The 20,467-nt window shown below is 44.9% G+C and overlaps 1 protein-coding gene across 1 annotated transcript in view; it reads left to right on the top strand.

Moving 5' to 3' along the window:
- The first annotated feature begins 914 nt into the window (after window positions 1–914).
- Window positions 915–20,467, top strand: part of LOC149271764 (mitogen-activated protein kinase kinase kinase kinase 5-like) — a 34,259-nt gene continuing 14,706 nt past the window's right edge. The window contains exons 1-3 of the mRNA XM_089507128.1: window positions 915–1,016; window positions 15,732–15,789; window positions 20,033–20,123. Coding sequence (XP_089363254.1) covers window positions 915–1,016; window positions 15,732–15,789; window positions 20,033–20,123 — 251 coding nt within the window. The remainder of the gene's footprint in view (window positions 1,017–15,731; window positions 15,790–20,032; window positions 20,124–20,467) is intronic.

Below are 20,467 nucleotides of genomic sequence, written 5' to 3'. Positions count from 1 at the left end.
AACCGGAATGTGTATGAAATCTTTCTTACCCCTTAACATAAAATAATTCACCTTGATTAAAAATGGCTGGCTTCCATATCCACGACAAGTCACATCATTATGGGTTCTGAATATACTTCTGAGCTTTACCAGAGTAAAGGTGAACATCTGAGTCACCTTTGGAGTCTTTTAGGCTTCAAGGAACTTTAAGAATTAGGTGAGGAACCTGGGGTGGCAGATGAGGCCACTTCCCCAGGGTGGATAAGCTTAAGGAACCCCCGACAACACTCCAAAATGTCTAGGGAGGTGCTACAGTTTAGATGAGTTCAGCAAACCCCCAAGCCTCAGGTGAGGTCATGTGCTTTGGGTGGGTGAGGTAGGATGGTTGTAGGTCTCAGGTCCATCTGCCTCTGGGTGAGTTGAGATGCTGTCACTGTGTGTGTGTGAGTTGAGTGGGCTCTCAGGTGATATGCTATCATTGGGTGAGTTGAGTGGGCTCTCAGGTGAGATGCTGTCACTGGGTGGGTAAATTAAGTGTGCTCTCAGGTGAGATGTTGTCACTGGGTGGGTGAGTTGAGTGGGCTCTCAGGTGAGATGCTGTCACTGGCTGGGTGAGGAGAAGTCCCAGGAGTGGGTACAGGGAGACGGGCAGGGGGCGGGTAAGAGCCAGGGGGAGGCGGTGCTCAACCGCCGCCCTCCTCCCTCCAGTGTCCGGGCAGCGAGAGCTCCCGCAGCCGCTCAGCTCCCTCCCCACCAGCCCCGTGTGACTGTTGCTGTGCTGTGTGCAGGAAATGGGACAGGAGCCATGCTCGGCCTTCTCCTGCGCTCAGCCCCTCTCCGCTAGCCGGGATCAGTGAGCTGCCGCACGGGATCCTGCGGACTCGAGTCCCCTGCTGCACGGCCCGTGTGCATCCTGCCAACCCCCACCCCGCACCATGGAGCTCCGGCCCAGCGCCGACATCCAACGCAAGAACCCGCAGCAGGACTTCGAGCTCATCCAGAGGGTGGGCAGCGGAACCTACGGGGATGTGTACAAGGTGAGAGCTCTCCCGTGGCTCTGCAGGCTATGGCCCGTGTCATGTATCCCAGCCACACCGGCCACTAACTTTATATCATATACCCCGGACACCAACTTTATATCATATACCCCGGACACCAACTTTATATCATATACCCCGGCCACTAACTTTATATCATATACCCCGGCCACTAACTTTATATCATATACCCCGGACACCAACTTTATATCATATACCCCGGCCACCAACATTATATCATATACCCCGGCCACCAACTTTATATCATATACCCTGTCTACCACGGCCACCAACTTTATATCATATGCCCTGTCTACCACGGCCACTAACTTTATATCATATGCCCTGTCTACCACGGCCACTAACTTTATATCACATACCCCGGCCACTAACTGTATATCATATACCCAGGCCGCCAACTTTATATCATATACCCTGTCTACCATGGCCACTAACTTTATATCTTATGCCCTGTTTGCCCAGACCACTAACTTTAAATCACGTACCTCAGCCACCAACTTTATATCATATACCCTATCTACCATGTCCACTAACTTTATATCTTATGCTCTGTTTGCCCCGGCCACTAACTTTATATCGCATACCCTGGCCACTTACTTTATATCGCATACCCTGGCCACTAACTTTATATCACATACCCCGGCCACTAACTTTATAACATGTTCACCATCTATCCCTGATGTTACCCTAACTGACGCTATATCGCGTCTCCCGGCCACGGACGTTATATGTCGCGTCTCCCGGCCACCCAGGCCACTAACTTTATATCTTGTGTCCCATCCACACCAGTCACCGACTACTTACTTTGTATCTTTGTATGGCGCCGGTCGTTTTTATTTTATACGTTTTCTGTAAGGACCTGCATATTTATTGGATTCACTCAGAATGTAACATGCCGCGGTTTTGGGCAGGGCACACGTGACCAGGCTAGTGTTGGCCTCATAGGGGTCACTGATATGCCACTAGGCCTGACCCTAGTCTTGTGTGTGCACTGGGAGGCCGTAAGTAAGACTGGGTTAGATATCTATGGAAGGTCAGGGGATGAGTACTGAGATGCGATAGTTTTTATGAGCAGTCCTTCTATCTGCCTCATGGGGGTCTGACCTCCATCATGTGGCCCCCAATAATGTGAAAACATTCAAACCTGTATCCTGCACTCTTTACCGTTCAGAAGCTTAGGGTTGCTTAGAAATGTCCTATTTTTTTTTTATTAAAGAAAATGATATTTTGTCCATTAAAATAACATGTACTTGTTTCCCATGGAAACAGCCGAGTGACCCCAAACTTTTGAGTGCTGGTGTATTTAATCTAAAGGTAATTAATGCCTATTCTGCACTGTAGGCTGCGACTCACTCGCCTCGTCTAACCAATACACCAAGTCCTCTGTTAGGTTCCCGTCCCTGTCTGGGGCTATCGTTGGGCCTCGGTGTTGTGGATCCTGACACAGCTGTCACCAGGGGCCTGACGACAAGGGGCCTGCCGCGGGTGCAGCGGATTTATCAGGGGTCCGGTTATAGGACCCTAAACGCCCCGTAATAGCAGCTTGACTTAGTATATAGAAGCAGCGTCTCCTGCCCCATCTAAGCAGCTCCGTTCCGTAGATTAATAACCCGATCAAAAAGCACGCAAGACGGCAAGTGAATTTGGCACCTGCAGTCTACGTTAATGAAGACGCTTGCGTGTCGTATGTCTTTATATGAAGGGGAGGGATCTCGTGTTCCGTGCTGTACTCGCATTCCGTGTGGCTGGTTTTTCCCCGCTGTTCGGTGCCCGTGTCCTCTTCATCAGAAAGAATGTTTTGTCCCGTCCCCCCCCCCCCCCCCCCCGTCCATAGAATTCAAGCTTTGTCTGAAAGATCTTCCAACACAGGCTTTAACTGCTTTGTGACTAAAGGCTTAAAACTCACAGCTTTCTGATAGCAAAAGGGGAAACATAACCCCCGTCCCCCCAGTAAAGAAAAAATGCACCATCCAAACTGCGATGCTGCCATACTCTGCACCCAGACCAGGAACAACCCCCAGCATCCCAGCCGAGCACCAATAAACAAAAACTCACAGGAGACGGGTTAAACTCCACACCAAAGGAAGCACGTGGAGAAAAGTCTCCTCTGCAGCAAGTATTCATTGATCCATCCTTTGATCAATAAAACATGTGGAAGGCAGATGTCCACCGAAAGAGGAGAGCGAGAGGGGTGACCCCCAAGGTAGAAGGACAAAACGCCAGGCGCATTTAATCATCCCTCCCTCCTCCTCCGTTACATATGTGCAATGCACTTTCTCTGCTGTAAAAAAACCAAACAAAAAAAAAACTTGAAAGGGTTAAAAATGTCAGCTGTGGTTGAGAAGTGCTACATCTACGATGTCCTCGTATGTCATGTTGCGGTTCCAGCGGATAGGAAACAGACCCGTTGTAACCGCCTGAAAACAAGGCAGACGACTCGGTCCAAATGGCCCTTATCTGCCGTCACATTCTATGCTTACATGCCCTTCTGGCACTGAACTGGTTAACAGCTTGCTAAATAATGGTTATTAACCACAATTATCACACCAGGTTCACCGAGATCTCTGCTACGTGACAAAGCGTGCGATGTTCTCCTGTCTGCTAATGATAAAACATACCGCTACAGCGGGTTATGTGTAATGAGCAATTCCGGTGCAACCTAGTGAAAGTGGAGCAGTTGCCATGGCAACAAATGAAATGTCCCTACTGAATGCTCAATTTCTACCTCTTTGCATTGTGATTGTAAGTGTGTGTGTGTGTGTGTGTGCGCGTGGATGAGTGAATGAGTAGCGACAGTGTGAGTATTGGTGCACCAAAAATTTTACGTACTATACTAATACAAAGAAACAGTTTATAAAATGCATTTATTACAAATCATAGTGTAATAAATAAGCCATTTTTTAATGGTGAGCAGGGTCCCGCAGAAACTTAACCCCCTTTTTCCCCATGGGATCGGTATTCACTATTTCAATATTCACCGGGTTTGCAAGGAACCCAGCTGCTGCTAGAGGGTTGAGTGTAATCGCCTTTCTATGCTGGTATACGTTAGCTCTGATGTCTTCTGTCTTCTGCTAGATGTTAGAGGTTAAAGCGTCGGAGTATCTACGGCACTTACCAGAAGTGTGATGGGTGGAGGTGTCGTTCCAGCTTTATAGGAGCTGTCATTTCAGATGTATTATTATTATTATTATTATTATTATTATTTTATTTTTATTATTGATACATTTGTATTTGTCCAAAAAGATATCTTGTTATGTAAGCTTTTGGGTCCTCAGGGGTCTCTATACTTTGCTGCTAAGCTTTACACAGTAGGTTTTCTAGCCTCGTAGATAAATCCGATTTTTGCCCTGATCATGCCTGATCTGTGTCTCTGATGGTAAACTCTTGCCAAATAGATTCCTGTCTTAGATGTGACAAGTGAAAATGATAGTCATTAGAGGTTGTGCTCCAGCATGAGTGATGGGTTAGTTTAACTGGATATTCTTTAGTATTCACAAAACTCACCACCAGAAGCAGGGGGGTCCCTTGGTACCGGGACCAAAGGTGATGGACCTCTGGTGGACGAGTCCACCAAACACTCGCTTCTGAGTTCAGAGTTTCATTCCCTGCCACGGAGACCTGAGTGACCACCTGTGATTGAGGCTGTGGTCGTGTTTCCGAAGCAGGTGTCTGCCAGTAACAGTCCTCATGTTTGGCTACTTTATGATTTAGGTTTAAATCTAGAATTGCTGGGCTAAGTAGCCACAACTCAAGCTTTGGTGAACCCGCTGCTGTGGCAACCCTTGGGTTCCAGCTTTTTGTCAATGGTGAGCATGCAATGAGTTTCTTCCTCGATGTTGTAGTAGTTATGGTCTCCCAAGATCTGGACCCGCAGCTAATAAATACTTTTGCTATACCAAGTTCCTTTTATAAAGAGCAAATGAGAGAACCAGATGTGACGGATGGCTGAAAACGTGCTCAGCGGCTCACGAGTTACTTGGCACCGCGATTCCACTTATTATTTTTGGCGTTGTCAAACAAGTTTGGTTTGATAATTACACAGAGGAAAGCGAACCATGCCCAGCCGCCCTCCCGTTAACCCTTTCTGGAGAAGATCCACTCTCCCGTCCTGTGCAGATCTCACATTAATGCCATCTGCCAGACTTGCCGCAGCTGGCTCCTATCAAGACATATTCCAGAGCGGCGTGAATCATTGTTTAGTCTTTTGGACTAAAACTCGTTCCCTTACATTCCTGCACAGGAGGTGTTGGGGAGGCAAGCAGGGCCTCCTCAGGTAATGCTACAAACACCAAGCAAGCAATTGCTTCCTTCAAGCGAATACAACGTTTCATTATTTGGCCATAAGCGCTTGCTGTCGGATAGTAGCTCTGCTTGTTGTTGTTCTTACAAGCTGACCCGGTATAATTCATTTTTATTTAAGATCCATACCATGGAAATGGTTAAGCGTTGGCTTTCCAGCCGGCTGATCATTTTAGTAGACATGGCCCTCCAAAAAATGTACAGGTGGCAAATTTTTCTCCTGTCTGTAAGCTAATATATACGGGTCCACCACTTCCTAGCTCGTAACCGTGTAGATAAATTGGCTCAAAAATGTTTTCTCTGGGTCTTAAATTCAGGATTGATTATTCCAGCTCTAGCGACAGGTTAGCCGCTACTGCCATAAAGCAGTGTTTATGGGCGTCTTGGCCAATGATGATGGGAAGGCTGCTTTGGTCTGGGAAAGAGAATACAAAATAAGGGGAAATGTGGTAGGCTCTTGGGTTGATGACAACTTGACTCCACGCTGGGGACTTGGCTGGGTGCTGATGTCCCCAGAGACGTCCTTCTCTTTACATTTTAATGTTGTAGATGTTTAAATGTCCTCCCTCGGCATACAATACCAACGTGATGGTGGCCTCTCTTGATTTGTGAATCCGTAGGAATATCACGGCAGAAGTCCTTTTACGCTTCGTGTTACTGCGTCCGTCTTCTAAGGAAGCAATGATCAAGAAAGAAAGCGCTTTCCGACCTGCCGAGTAGCAAAATGTTTAATAAGATAGACATGTAGAGGTTTATACAGTTTATACAGGTGGGATGGCGTTGCAAGTCCTTTCATTCCTTAACAGGAGGTTTAAAGACCTTAAACACAAAAAACTATTTTGATACAATTTAAATGATCTTTTCTATTAACATTTCATGAGTTTAATTCCCCAGCATTCCTTAAACATGGCTTCCTGCACCATCCAACTGCCTGCTTTAGTGTCACAGATCCGCTAAGTCGCTCGGTGCTTTATGAACGCGTTGATACGAATCTGTGAAAACCTCCGTTTTGGAACGCAAAGAACCTCAAAGATTTAGAGTCTGAAGGATTCCAGGGAGAAACTCATTAAAACATTTTTGCCTACAAAGTATACTTTCCTAGAAGTGTTCAAAAGGGTTACTTCTACCACTTTGATCTGTTAATTGCTCGTATTGTAGGTTCTAAATGTTCCTGTGCATTCCAAGGATGTTTCCGCTTTCTCGCTAGACAGAGCCCGGCTCGCTTCCATTTGCGTAAGGAAAACGCAGCACGTGTTCATTCCTGGCCGGGGCAGCAACGCCTGGGTTCCCGGTTCAACCAAAAATCTCCCACCTGTTTGTGAAATATTACAGGAATTTCATCAGATTATATTTGTGCGCACGCAACCTGATCAAAGAAATAAACGGTTTAATATGTTTAGTCTTACATCATCAGCCATATCTTTCAAAAGATATGATGTCACTTGAATTATCCAGACGTGATGTCACCCGGGACTTCCTTTTGGATATAAAGAAAAATCCCCATTTAAACCAATTTTATTTTTATTTATAAAACCATGGCAACCGCAAGCTTGCTAACCCATTGCAGATTGTCAAATAAAGCTTTTGTTCTCTTTATTTAATGTATTATCTTTTATATAGAAACATAATGCTTATTAATTAATTCTGTCCATGTGCACGGTTGTTCTTTGAATCATATAGCACCATCATATGCTGCCTCGCGGTGCGGCGGACTTGATATCACATGACGCCGCATTGTTTCTTCAAGAAAGGACGTTTCAAGATTGGAACGCGTGGCCATCCTTGTTAATTTCCAAAAGTAATTAAGACTAATAACTCTTATTAGGATATAGGATATAGTTAAAAAGATGGGCCGAGAATATCTAATACAAAAATAAGGCTAGAGAATGCCCAAAGCTAGGGGAAAATCATTTTAGATTTTTGTTTTACTATAGGAGAAGATCTCTTTGGTTCCTGCAATTAGGGGTTATTTTAGACTTTGATTAGTATGTAGGAAAAAAGAAACCGATCTGTGTGTTTTTTTGATCAGAAGGCTGATAAGAGTTTGGAATCCCCGTTACTTGATATACATTGGTGTGTGTGCGTGTAATATAGATAGATCTTGCATAATTTTAGGTGTCTATCCTTGTCCATGGTTTATTTTGAAATTTATATTAATTTCCAATTCCGCTGGTTGGCTTTAAGTAGACGTTGAAACCATTTCGGGAGTTGCAAGCCAAACGTTGCCTGGGATCTGAGTTTTGCTTATTTTTTTAAGGACTTTGTTGGTTAATTCTTCTGTACTCGTCCTCAAAGCATCTCCTGACGTGACGTGCATGTGTTTTGATTTTGGTCTCTGTAATTGGCGGCACACATTTCATGGCATGGGTATTGCCTCCGAGCTTGTAACAGGCGGACGGCCCGATGCGGAAAGCTCGATGTTCTTTGGGTGGGTTGCGATGCTCGTGTTTCCATGACCCTGCAGCCAGGGAGGTGATTGAGTTGGGACTCCCATTAACTGAGGTTATAGACTCATCGGCAGGGCCCCCAGGGCCATTTCCTTACAGCCTGTGACCGCCAGGACAAAGGGAACGCACTTCTTCCTTCCCAGCAGTGATGTTCTCTTCACAAGGTGATTGTGACTCATCGAATGTGTCCTTGGGAATGCAGTTTGCAATTCAACGTTCTTAATGTTCCCGATCCTTTTGTAGAGACCATAAACGGGTCTTCTAAGTTAAATCCAGAACTTCCATAACGTACTTTCTTAAAAGTTCGTATTTTCTACAAAATAAACACACTGAATCTAGCTGAATTGTGGTGTAAATTAGAATTCCTGGTTCCTTATTCCCCTGCTTTGGGAGAACAATGTGGGTTTAGAAAGAGGATTTCTGTGGCAAAGTGCTACAAGTAGAGCAGCCAGAGAAAACATTCCACTGAGTTTCCATGGCGATTGCTCCTCATTTAACTCTTCGCCCTGAAATTCCAATTTTTGGTCATCATAGCTTGAACATGGGCGTCTTGTTTTAAAAATTAATTAAGCAGCTTTTAGGCTTTCTTTCTTGTTTTTAGAACTGCTCTGTCTTGGCCGTGTGCTACACAAACCGCCTGACTCGTTATTATTTATCTAATCTAAATTGGGGTTTAATTGACTGTTAAAATAATGAAAGTGCCTTTTATTTCTTAACAGACGGTTTCTTCTGCTTCCGTCTGCAATGCATATAGCTAGTATGTGATGTGAGTTCCCATTATCTGTGGTCATGCTGGATGCTTGATGGGGAAGAGAAAAGAGACCTGCACGTCCAATGCATCTACAGTTTTGTTGAGAAACAAAAGCTTGTTAAATAACTACCTTTAAAGGGTCAGTTTAATGTCTCTGACACCCCTGTTATAGAATAATGCAGATTAAAGTACTCTGAAAGACATACTGCCACTGATTGACAGCTGAAGCAGCCAATCAATAGCAGGAAAGTGTTCTGTCATGCGCACTGGTGGTGAGTATGTCACGTGTAGGGAAATGCATTCGGCCGAATGCATCTGCTGCGGGACATTTAGCTAGGCAGTGGGGAAACGGCATTTTGGGGATTCTCCAATGTACCCGTGTATTTGAAAAATGGACCACGCACCTATCATGGGCATTAAAGTGCATATGATGGCATGACGGAGCATTGCATTAACAAACTGCCCCTATCGCTGTATCATGCAAACAATAATATTACGCAATTTTATTAGGTCATAATCATAAAAAAGCAATGACCCAATTCTTAATTTTTGTTTTGCTTAAGATTTTGCCCCTTATTTAGAAATAAATTCAACAGCTGGAGAGAGAGACTGAATTCCCAGATCAGACCTGCCAAAATATTGAGCGACGAAGCCTTGGCGTGTCATCAAATAACTAATATATTTAAGAGTGTAATAATAGATCTAGTTATCTGTCAACTACGTGTCTTTTTCTAGACAAACATTTCACATAACTTCCCCTTCTAAAAGCACATGTATAATGAATAACGATGACGATTAATTGGCGCTGCACTTCTCTCCACTGTTTAGATTCTTTCTATCTTTGCTCTGTACGAATGTAGATCCCGAATGGGATGAGTGATTGTTAAACGTGTCCGGAGTGTCAGGGATGTTTGGAAATTAACGGATTTAACGGAAAGCTAATTTTTCTCTCCGACACGCTAACGTCTAAAAGGCCGAGCAGACTTCTATGGACTGTAAACAGAGCCTGGGAAACATACCAATAATTAGTCTCTTGTCTCATCTACCGGACCAAAACAATTATTTTATAATAAGGGCTGGAAAGATATGGAATCCACTGCCCATCTTGGCTACGATGTGAGTCATGGAACTTAGGTTGAACTTATACCCATCAAAAGTATCAAACGATGAGGGCGCTTGTTGGCGGCTTGTTCTTTCATTGATTGTGGATATTCAAGTCGTTCCCTAAGCAATCCCTCGAAGTTTTAACATCCTGAAGGCACATGTGATTTACCAACTCAACAGGGAGTGCCAATGCAGATAGACTTACAATGCTGTGCGATAGATAGATAGATAGATAGATATCGATTACCAGTAACCAAAGGTTAAATGAACTTAAATGTGCCCAAAAAAAGAAATGCTCTTTTGATGCATAAACTTGGAGATGAGGAGCCATCCCCTCTAGGACAGTGATTTGCAATTGTGCGCGCAGAGAACACGGACTGTGTCTACGTTATCCGTGCCTCTTATGTCAGTCTTTATAATGGAGCCTGGCAGTGATCTCTCTCCCCAGGCAATGGCTCTCTCTCTGTTACGGACAATGAGCGGAGAAATCCATCCTCTTCTGACCGTATAGTAACAAGCTGTGCTTATAGACCAGAGTATTCCTTCTACGTAAGCATTAGAGTCTGTGGTGCACCCCGGGGGGGTTTAGTATAAAATCAAATGTGTGTTTTTGTTTTGGAATCACCGGTTTCAGCAGACCTTTCTCTGTTTGCTCTGTGCCTTTTTTAATCAGCCACGTCCCTATAATATCATAGCAGGAGCTGCGTATCCTCTATATGCACCGGTCGCTTATGTCGAGCTGGGGGAGGGGGTTAGAGGCATGGATTAGCGGCAGGACTTTTTCTAACACCTTATATGCGACTTTGTGACCTATTAATATTTGTATAACTGAGTAAGAAATCCAAAAAGATGAATAATGTATTTAACTTGCACAGTTTCATTTATAAAATATTACCCTCTGTTTCTATATACATTATTGGGACTTTTAGGGCTGTAGAACCCTGCGATAACCTCATACCCAGCAAACATTCTGAGCTCCTAGACCAGTGATGGCGAACGCATGGCACACGTGCCGCTGTTGGCACGCCGAGCCGTCTCTGTGGGCACGCCGTGACTACAGTCATACACTGTAGTCATGGCGTCGGCTCCCGCGGACTACATCTCCCACAGTTCTCTGGGGAGAACCCTCCCCAGAGAACACTGAAGCCACGCCCAGGGGCGGGCTGGGTCGGGGGGCTGGGGGGGCAATTGCCGCCCGAAATCTAATCTAAACGGCCGCTGGGTGCTGATGCCGCCGGCCGACGCTACTTTAATACTTTTTAAAAAAATTTAATATGGCAAGCCGGATCGGCTATTAAATGAAAAAAAATAGTATTAAAGCAGCGCCGGCCGGCGGCATCAGGACCCAGCGGCCGTATGCAATGGCCGCCAAGTGATGGGAGCAGCGTGAGGGGTGAAAGCTCCGCCCCCTCGCACTCACCTTTCACCCCTCACGCTGCTCCCATCACTATGCGGCCATCAGATTGTTGGAAATCGAATCTAAACGGCCGATGGGGGCTGATGCTGCCGGCCGGCGCTACTTTAATACTTTATTTATTTTTAATATGGCAAGCCGATCCAGCATATTAAATAAATAAAAAAAAAGGATGAAAGTAGCTCCGGCCGGTGGCATCAGCACCCAGCGGCCGTTTAGATAAGTTTTCCAGCAGTCTGATGGCCGCATAGTGATGGGAGCAGCGTGAGGGGTGAAAGGTGAGTGCGAGGGGGCGGAGCCACTTCACTTGACTTGCCCCCCAGGCCTTAGGCTGCCAGCCCTCCCCTGGCCACGCCCCCTCGTATTCAGGTTTAATTGCAGTGTTGGCACTTTGAAAAAAATAAGTTGTTTTGGTTTGCAGTTTGGGCACTTGGGCTCAAAAAGGTTTGCCATCACTGTCCTAGACAATAGAGACATCAGGGGAGGATAGAGTGGCATCAGGGAAGCAAAGTGATTAGCCCTACTAGAAGGTAACACTCAGTGGTATAGAACCAATCAGCTTCCACCAAATGGGCGGCGCAGTCCTGCAAATCCAATGAAAAGCAGTTAAGCAGGAAGTATATATATACTTGAAATGTTCCGTACCTTGAAAGAACGTCCAATAATGGCAATTAATGTGGTTGAAGGCAGTTTCCTTTCTTCTCTCTTAGACCTCTGAGGAACCTCACGTGATGTTTCCAAATCCGTTTGTCTCTGGAGTGATTACCCTACATACATCGTGGTCTTGCCCTAGGTCTTTTTATGTTACTTTGTATTTAATTTATTGGTATGTAAGTGGAATAGTGTCCCTGGGACTGCCTCTGGTTTTGTCTCCTGAGTCCTCATTCAGTCTGTAAGAAAGTGTTTGAGTAACTCTGAAGTTACAAATAATGGTTTGTAAATATTAATTTTAAAACCTCCAATCTAAAAAGACCCCACTGAAATCAACGGAAGTGCTTTCTGGCTTTATCATGTACCCTATTAGCCAACTTGCGAGTAAAACTGGGCCAGTGATGTATTTGCCTTTGGGGCTGACCTAGGGCAGTGCCAGCAGCTGCTTTCTTCTCCGTGGTCAGTGTCCCAAAAACAATGAAAGCCGCTGCATACCTTTAAAAAAACAGAGTGCCAACTTATGATGTCGTATCATGGTACGCAGCGCTTTTTAATAAAGGCTGTGCTTAAATCAAAGATCTCCCTTGTAACTTGTAACTGCACAGTGGGACACTGGGGGGCTTGAGGGGGGATTGCTGCCCCTTCTAGGCCTGGTCAGCTTAGGCCAGGATACGTCACTGAGTGGGGCCAAAAATCGGCTCTGCTTGTGTGTAAAGCGAGGTGTGAAGCTCGGAAAGAAGGTTAGCGTGTATAAAGCGGGGACATTGCAGAAGAATTTAGATGGTGGTGTTATAGAAGAAGAGTTTTGATCGACGATATATGGAAAGGATTTCAAATAGATGGCTGTGTGGCCAAGTTATTTATTGAAGGGTCAGGTCACTGAATACTCTGCCCCGGGCTGACCCATGTATTAAAGGGCTGTAGGATTTTGAAGCCAACACTGCGTTACATCGATCATATCCCAGCATCGCTCCTTCCGCTAATCCATAAGCAGCTGAGATTCCTCCAAGAGCCAAATACCGGTGTCTTCATATTCACAACTGGGGAGGAAAGATATCTGATACCCCAGCTGATGCTTCCATATCCCAGAGGCCATCGAGGCTTTCAGAAACCATTTTTTTTTTTTTTTTAACCTATGCATTTGTTAGCCAAAGCTCTGATACAATGTAATTACTCAACTGCAATTACTGCTTGGGGAACATTAGTATTTGTAGCCAACGCTATAGTTACTGGAGGTCTGTATTTTTAACCCTTTCACCATGATTTCTTTGCTGTTGTAGAGTCTGTCTCGTTGTACAATTGCAATTACGTGCATTCTGCTTGGCAGAAAGGTTGACTAGTGATGCTTCTGATCTCTTTGCCCCTTATGATTGAACGTTAAAGAACATTATTACTTGCTGGTTAAGTATTTGTTGTACCGGTGATGTGGTTTTGTAGACCTGTTCTGCTTTCTCATTTGTGGAAGCTGAGATTATTTATGATGTATTATGGATGTTCTCTGGAAATTTGCTTTCTACGGCTAACATGGTACAAATTTATACCAGATTGGTCCATAAAGCATGTCTCTCCTACTGTGACTTCCTAGCTGTACTAAAACACCTACAATCCCCAGCCACAGACCCATTCATGTTTAAATTCTATTACTGTATTAATTTCTTCCACTTCTGACGGAAGTCTTTTTTTTTTTTCTATTCATCTACCGTCTTCTCAGTAAAGTAAGACTTGGTACAAATTATAAGGATGAAAAGTCAGATGGTATTAACACTTAATATCTTGGAGAGTGCTATCACATGTTATAAATGTGGATGGTAGAGCGGTATCAGTAAAATACCATATTTGCTTCATTATAAGACAACCTCCACACTTTGGGTATTAATGAAGGGAAAAAAGGCCTGAGTATAAGATGACCTTATTGGGGGGGATCAAAAACAGTGTTTGCTTTGGGTAGTTTCACTCACTCTCATTCACTTACTCTCTCTCACACTCTGACAATGTCTCCCTACCTTCTCTTCCAAGCGCTTCCGTTTTCCTTGCCTCTTCTTCTTTCTTTATCCGCTTCTCCCTGGTATAAGCTCCGTTATCCAGATACTTTGGCAAAAGTTGGAGGAACAGGTGAGAGGCTGTCCTTGTGATGCACGCTGGAGAAAACACTTCTCTTTCTCCACAAATCCCTCAGCAACATTCTGGCCTCTTGGAGGCGTTTTGCAAAAGGCCAGAGCCATGGTGCGCACCATGAGGACGTCCTCTCCCCCGTTCGTCCGTTCTGGGGAGAGGGTCACACGGAGGCTCTGCCCTTATGTGGAAGCACCTGAGAGAAGCGGACGGAGAACAGAGCTGGTACCTGGGAGAAGCGAACGGAGCTGGTACCTGGGAGAAGCGAACGGAGCTGGTACCTGGGAGAAGCGAACGGAGCTGGTACCTGGGAGAAGCGAACGGAGCTGGTACCTGGGAGAAGCGAACAGAGCTGGTACCTGGGAGAAGCGAACAGAGCTGGTACCTGGGAGAAGCGAACAGAGCTGGTACCTGGGAGAAGCGAACAGAGCTGGTACCTGGGAGAAGCGAACGGAGCTGGTACCTGGGAGAAGCGGACGGAGAACGGAGCTGGTACCTGGGAGAAGCGGACGAAGAAAGAAGAACAAGAAGAGGCAAGAGAAGAAATGAAGCTGTGGAAAAGGGGGCAGGGAAGCGGTCAGCGGAGAAGGAGATTTTTCCATAATCTTACGTGTGGGTTTTTCTTTAGTTTCGCATAACAGTCCAATGTCACCACTCATGACAGCATGGCAAGACTGGGATGTCTCTCCCTGATCTGACAGGTATCAGCTTGTCTTGAAGCAGATATCTTCTGCATACCTGAATTCTTCGCTCTGGCGTTTGGGAGGAGTATTACATTCAGTCTCTACGTGCCGGGGCGATACTTGTGAAATCTAAGTGTTGTCTCTGTTGCAGGTGGTACAGCTGAACGTATGAGTACAATAAGCTTAGTCTTTTCAATAAACGTTTGGTATAATGGATCTATGTTTTTAAGCGGGAAACTGTCTTTAGGAGTATGCTTGAAGAGGTTGACGTTTTGCTGGTTTTCTTCATAAGATAATTTCCTTGATATTTCTCTGTTGGCCACATCCGGAAACCTGTTCTACCACTTTGAACAAAAGCTGAGCATGCTTTCTGCAGCCGTGGATTGTGGGAGACGGCAGAGAAGAAATTTATCTCTCCTTCTTAACTAGACAGCCGTGTTATTTTAGTAGCGCTCACTTTTTTCTGGTAGCTGTTGTTTCTGGTATTGGATATATAAAACAGATTTTGTGTTTCCTTTTGCACCTTGGGGATCATTGTCATTCTCGCCCCGGTGGTAGAAAACACCATCTCATAGCCGCCAACATTTTAAATGGTCACGGATATGGACACTTGTTTTAGAGGGGGCCAGGGGCCAAAACTGTGATATGATAGTTGACTTTGTGACCATAGCGTATCGATTTAACATTTAGAAGAAGACTGTGTTGCATTACACCTTTTTAATGTATAAACTCAATTTCTGCTATGCCTTTAAAACGCTATTGTGACGTATTCTGGCCTCAGCGAACAGCCCCTTTGCCGGGTAATAGGGAGCCAATTGCCCTGCTGAGCGATCAGGCTCTCTGTGGCGCCACTGCTTGACGGGCCAGTAACTCTATAGAAGTCTGTGCCATATCCTTCTGCCCGGAGCCGCACGTAGTAATGGCGGGTGGTGGCGCTGCCCCGGTTAAGCCTAAATATGTCACCGCTTTTAGGGCTGTAGAATACTGTTATACACTCACATCCAACATCAGGGGAAAAAAGAGGGATTCCGCTCCCAAAAAGGAACAATTGAGGAACCCCCAATGAATGCTTGACCGGTGGAAGTTGCCATCCGTATTTTAGGATCCAAAAACAAATTCAAGCTGCCGAATTTTATACAACCACCTTCAACCATACAGTATAATTCATGCTTATAAATGTCTGTCTGCTGCTATTCTCCCGGAATACTGAATTCTGTTTCTTTTGGTTTCTAGGCTAGAAATCTACAGACTGGTGAATTGGCCGCTGTCAAGATAATTAAACTGGAACCCAGTAAGTACGAGCCCCCTACATCCTGACCAATCCATTGTATGCGCCACCAAATAATTGCATCGTCTTGTACCTCAATTATTCTGTTAGATTCTTAAAGTCTAACCTCAGTATGTGTAAACGGATAGTGCATCAGCACATGTACGCCCGGCGAGTAGCTCCAAATCCATTAAAGACCCTGTTTGCAGAGCCCCATGGATTTCCCCCCATATATTGTACGAACTGCAGCAACCCTTCCTTGTTAAAGTAGGATAGTCACTGTCGTCACTTTCCGGGTGGATTTTTGTGTCGGTTAATTGAATTTCGACGAGTTTCGGAGCGCGTCTGTCTGAGGGTGACTAAAATGCCCTGCAGGCATGAAACGTCAAACCATTATCTGCTCCGTACAAACACCAGGGTGTGGGCAAGCGAGCCGCCCAAACTTATCCCAGGCCACTGTCCTTTTTGTACGGCGGCACATTTTACTGTAGGCTCAGGGAATTTCCTGGCCCCTCTCTTGTGCTCCGGCTCTGCCGGTGTCGATGGTCTCAGTGGAAGACGCGGCGCTGACAGCTACAGAATAGACTGTGAATACTGGGATTAGTGGCCGCGACCGCAGCCGTCCAGCCGGCTGTATTATGAGCCGACGCTTTCAGAAGCAGGACCTGTGTGATTCCAAGCACACAAACCCTTTGTCATTAGCGCAGCCGACTCCGGTTTCCATGCAGTGTTGTGTGTAAACCAATATAGGGTGTATCTACGGTAAGCGGGAGGGCATGATTAATATGATGCTATCGTTCTGATGTCACAGTTTTAACATGTAAACCCGTTTCATGGGTCATGTGGGGTCCTGGCGATCCGTGCTCTTTGTGCCGTTCCTCTAACAAACTTCCTTATCTAAAGGAAGTTTCTAGAATCACTTTCTCCGCACATTTTTCCTATACTCTTTGGGCAGAGAAAGCTTTAGTATGGATCCTGATTGTTATTCACTTTTCAAGTTTTTTTTATAAGATTTCCAAATATTATATTGTTGTTTTTTACAGTTCAGCGATAAGAGAAGCCATAATCTCGTATCTGAACGGTATCTTTGGTATTTAATTGTTTAACAACCAGTAAACTTTCATTTACATGGGAAGGATAAGATCGAGTTATTGAATGCCGTGTTTATAAAATGTACTGCGGTGGAAAACTGTTATTAAAGACAAACCAAACAGTGGCACGACACAGTATCCTGCAACCCCCTCCTCCGCAAGCTGTGTTCAGGGGTCCCTCACCATGTATGAATCATTTTTTAGATCTAGAGGGCTCTCAATGATGGAGAACATTTAAATGCAGTTTCGGTATGTTAAACACCTTGCATATGTTCAGTAATGTGGGGGGGCAGTTACAGACATGAGAAGGAGATGTGGGCAAACTTTACAGGAGCCACTTCTTTGCCAAGAAGCCCTTGGGGGGGGTACTCTTAACCTGGGCAAAATAGTAGAACCTGATCAAAACACATTTGACCAAAGAAAAGAGAAGTAACTGAAATCTATGGGACTGCATAAGAACCTGTGTGATGTACACAGAACGGATCCAGTCGTGGTGTAAATGCAAGCTCTTTTCTTGAAGAACCTAGGAGAATTGTTTTTCAAGTAAAACATCCATTTTAGTGGGCTTGGCCAGGGAAAAGGTGGAATGAGTACATGTGGAAGTGTCAGGCCACCATTAAATCCTCCTCCTTTGTATCCTGTGGTGCCCCCGTATAACACATACCTAATTTGACCATGTGTAAGGAATGTACCCAACCAATGGGAAAGCCCTAAACTGTATTTTCTATGCCCTGTAAATTGTTTATTGGTATAAAATGGCCCTAAATCCCAGCTGAGAATGTTGCCTAATAAACCTTCTTCCTTGAAGCCTCATTTCTCCAGCGTGGTCATGCGATACGTCGTGCATGTTTTGTAATACTTCTAGCACTTCCAGTTTGCGCCCGTAGCGTGCCGCTCCCAGGCCTTGGCCCGTAATAGTAGGGAAAGTAGAGCCCACATCATCCGTCAGACAATAGCGAGGCACGGCGTGCTGAGCCGGTCTCGTCAGGGCGTTGGGAGGACAGAACAGACTGGAAGTATTTTTCAGGTGATGGAGCAATGAAGACTTCCACGTAAACAAATGACTTTGTAGCATGCCCAAGCTTGTTCTCTTGCTTTAAGAAAACCACATCAGAGAACCAGACTTGGCATTTTGGCGTCAAATAACTTCTGCGGACTAAAATGTAGGTAGTTTACATACTGGTGACCCAAAACATTTCACTTTTTGCTACTGCATTAAATAAAGTTTATATAAAAACGCCGTCATGAATGCATCATCATTCAACTTCAAACCAACAGAGGACTCTGTTCCACCAGAGGCTCTGCTGCGCGTGTGGGACGGGGCATGGCTTTCATTAGACCAGGCTTGGCCTTTTGTGGCCACAGTATTGTCTGTTGCAGCATGACATGATATCAAAACAATGCCTACGGTAGAGTCAGGGTATTGGTGAGACACTTTCATATGCTATATGATCAAAAGTGGACAACTGACCATCACACCTATATGAGCTTGTTGGACATACCATTTCAAATCTACGGGCATTAATATGAAGTTGCCTCCAGTCTTTCTACAAGAATTTGGAGTATGTCTGCGGGAACTTGTGCCCATTCAGCCAAAAGCGCATTTTGTGAGGTCAGGCACTGATGTTGGACAAGAAGATCGGGCTCAAAATATGCATTCCAATTCCTCCCAAGGGTGTTCGGTGGGGTTAAGGTCAGGACTCCCTACAGCCCACTCGAGTTCCACCACACTAAACCGTTACCCTCTAAATCCCTTCGCTAATTACATTAATAGGTCATAAAGTCAGATAAAATGTATATTCTCCAACCACTTCCTCTGAAACTAAAGTGTTCCTCCTTGGCCGTGTCGGATATTGGGAGGTATAGAAGGTCGCTTGAGTTCTGATATGGTTCACTAATTCCAGATTGTCTGCATTCTCAATGCCTTCTCATGCAGAAGCTCTATGGAGAGCCAGGAGCTCCTGATTAGAAGCAAGTGCGTAACATAAGCTCTTTATTACATCATAGCTCCCTTAAAATGCCTCCGCTCTTCAAACTGAGCCCATCTTTAGGAAATCGGTTCAGATGGAATTATTTTCCAGCGGTCCGGACAGGCGTCAAATCATCAACCCCGGCATGCAGATTTTACCTTGAAACAGCCTCAGATATGGCGGCTCTGGTGCTTAAAGGGCCTGCACACCCTGAATGCGTAGTAAACATATTTACATGTAAGTGCGTATGTAAGAAGACATAATGAACCAGAACCGGGGCTTTGTGGTTGGTCGGGGCCTCTTTGCGCGTGACATCATTATTCTACACATATGCAAATGACCGCGCCGTCTGCGGATGGCGTTGTCTTCCTGCTGTGTACACGTTTCAGGAGCTGCTAATAAGCAGCGCTCTAGTTATGGGTGTTGGCAGTCGCCCGGACATGTTCAGGTCGATTGTGGGAATATTGGGACACGTGAGACAGGAGCGGAAACATTTCTTTGTTCCTTGGCGCTTTGACAAGAGACGTAGCGGCCTTTAAAGTGATCTGGCCTTCTTGTAAAAACTTGCTCCGGTGCAAAGTTTGAAAAGTGGTCTTGTTGCTATGGCAACCTATGGGCTGTTCCTACCGCTTGTATGCTTTAATTAACCGCTATGGTATCAAGACCACTTTACAAACTCCCATTGCACAGCGTTGTTGAAGCTGACAGCAGCTGTGCTCCCGATCTTACTGAGCCGTACTGCCATACTGACCCCGCGGTGTGTAAATTTCAGGGGTGTAATGTAGGCGCTGCCCCTATACTACCAACGGCACATCTGGCCACATCTTCTGCTAATGACTCCTGAAGATCTATATTACCAGCTATTCACAAAGTATTTTATTTTATCGCTGTTATAAACGCACATAAAAAAGTACTCTCTCCTATGCTATCCTAACACCCCCCCAAAGAGAAACATTTCTGGATTCTAGAACCACAACCTATCAGTGCCTGCCTTTGTGTCACGTGACCGTTAAGGGTTCCCTCAAAAAATATGAATAAGGTTTTTTTACTTTTTTTAGGAAGGGTATGGGGCGTTCAGCAGTTACCAGGGCTGATGCGTTGAATGCTGCGTTTAGTTAATGTTTTTCATACTAGTGAAATGTGCTTACTAGGCAGTTTCCGGCTGAAGTTTCTCTGTTCTATCTGATCATCGTTTTTTCTTTGCAGGCGATGACTTTTCTCTAATACAGCAGGAAATCTTCATGGTGAAGGAGTGTAAGCACAGCAACATCGTGGCGTACTTCGGCAGCTACCTCTGGTAAATCCAACCTTCTGCTTGTAATGCACCGTACTGTTCAAATTGCGAGGGGTTTTCATGTAAAACAAGGAGACACCTGTAACATAATCGCAAAAGGGGTTTCTTGACAATCAATTAGTCTTTTAAAATTACATTTGGATCAGCGAATACAACGTGCCATTGGAACACAGGAGTGATGGGAGTGATTAAGAAGTGATGGGAATGCTGTGCGCCTATAAAGATATTCCATTAAAAATCATGTTATTTTAATGGACACAATTTGCTTTTTATTAAAAAAAATTAATAAATAAAAATACACACATTTAAATATACCGTATATGTGTGTGTGTTTGTGACCTCAAAGT

Source organism: Sceloporus occidentalis, unplaced genomic scaffold (genome assembly GCF_023333645.1).
Source record: "Sceloporus occidentalis isolate IW3139 unplaced genomic scaffold, rSceOcc1.0.p SCAF_460, whole genome shotgun sequence".
Taxonomy (NCBI): Eukaryota; Metazoa; Chordata; class Lepidosauria; order Squamata; family Phrynosomatidae; genus Sceloporus; species Sceloporus occidentalis.
Note: the sequence above shows the minus strand (reverse complement) of the source record. Positions and strands in the feature narration are given on the sequence as shown.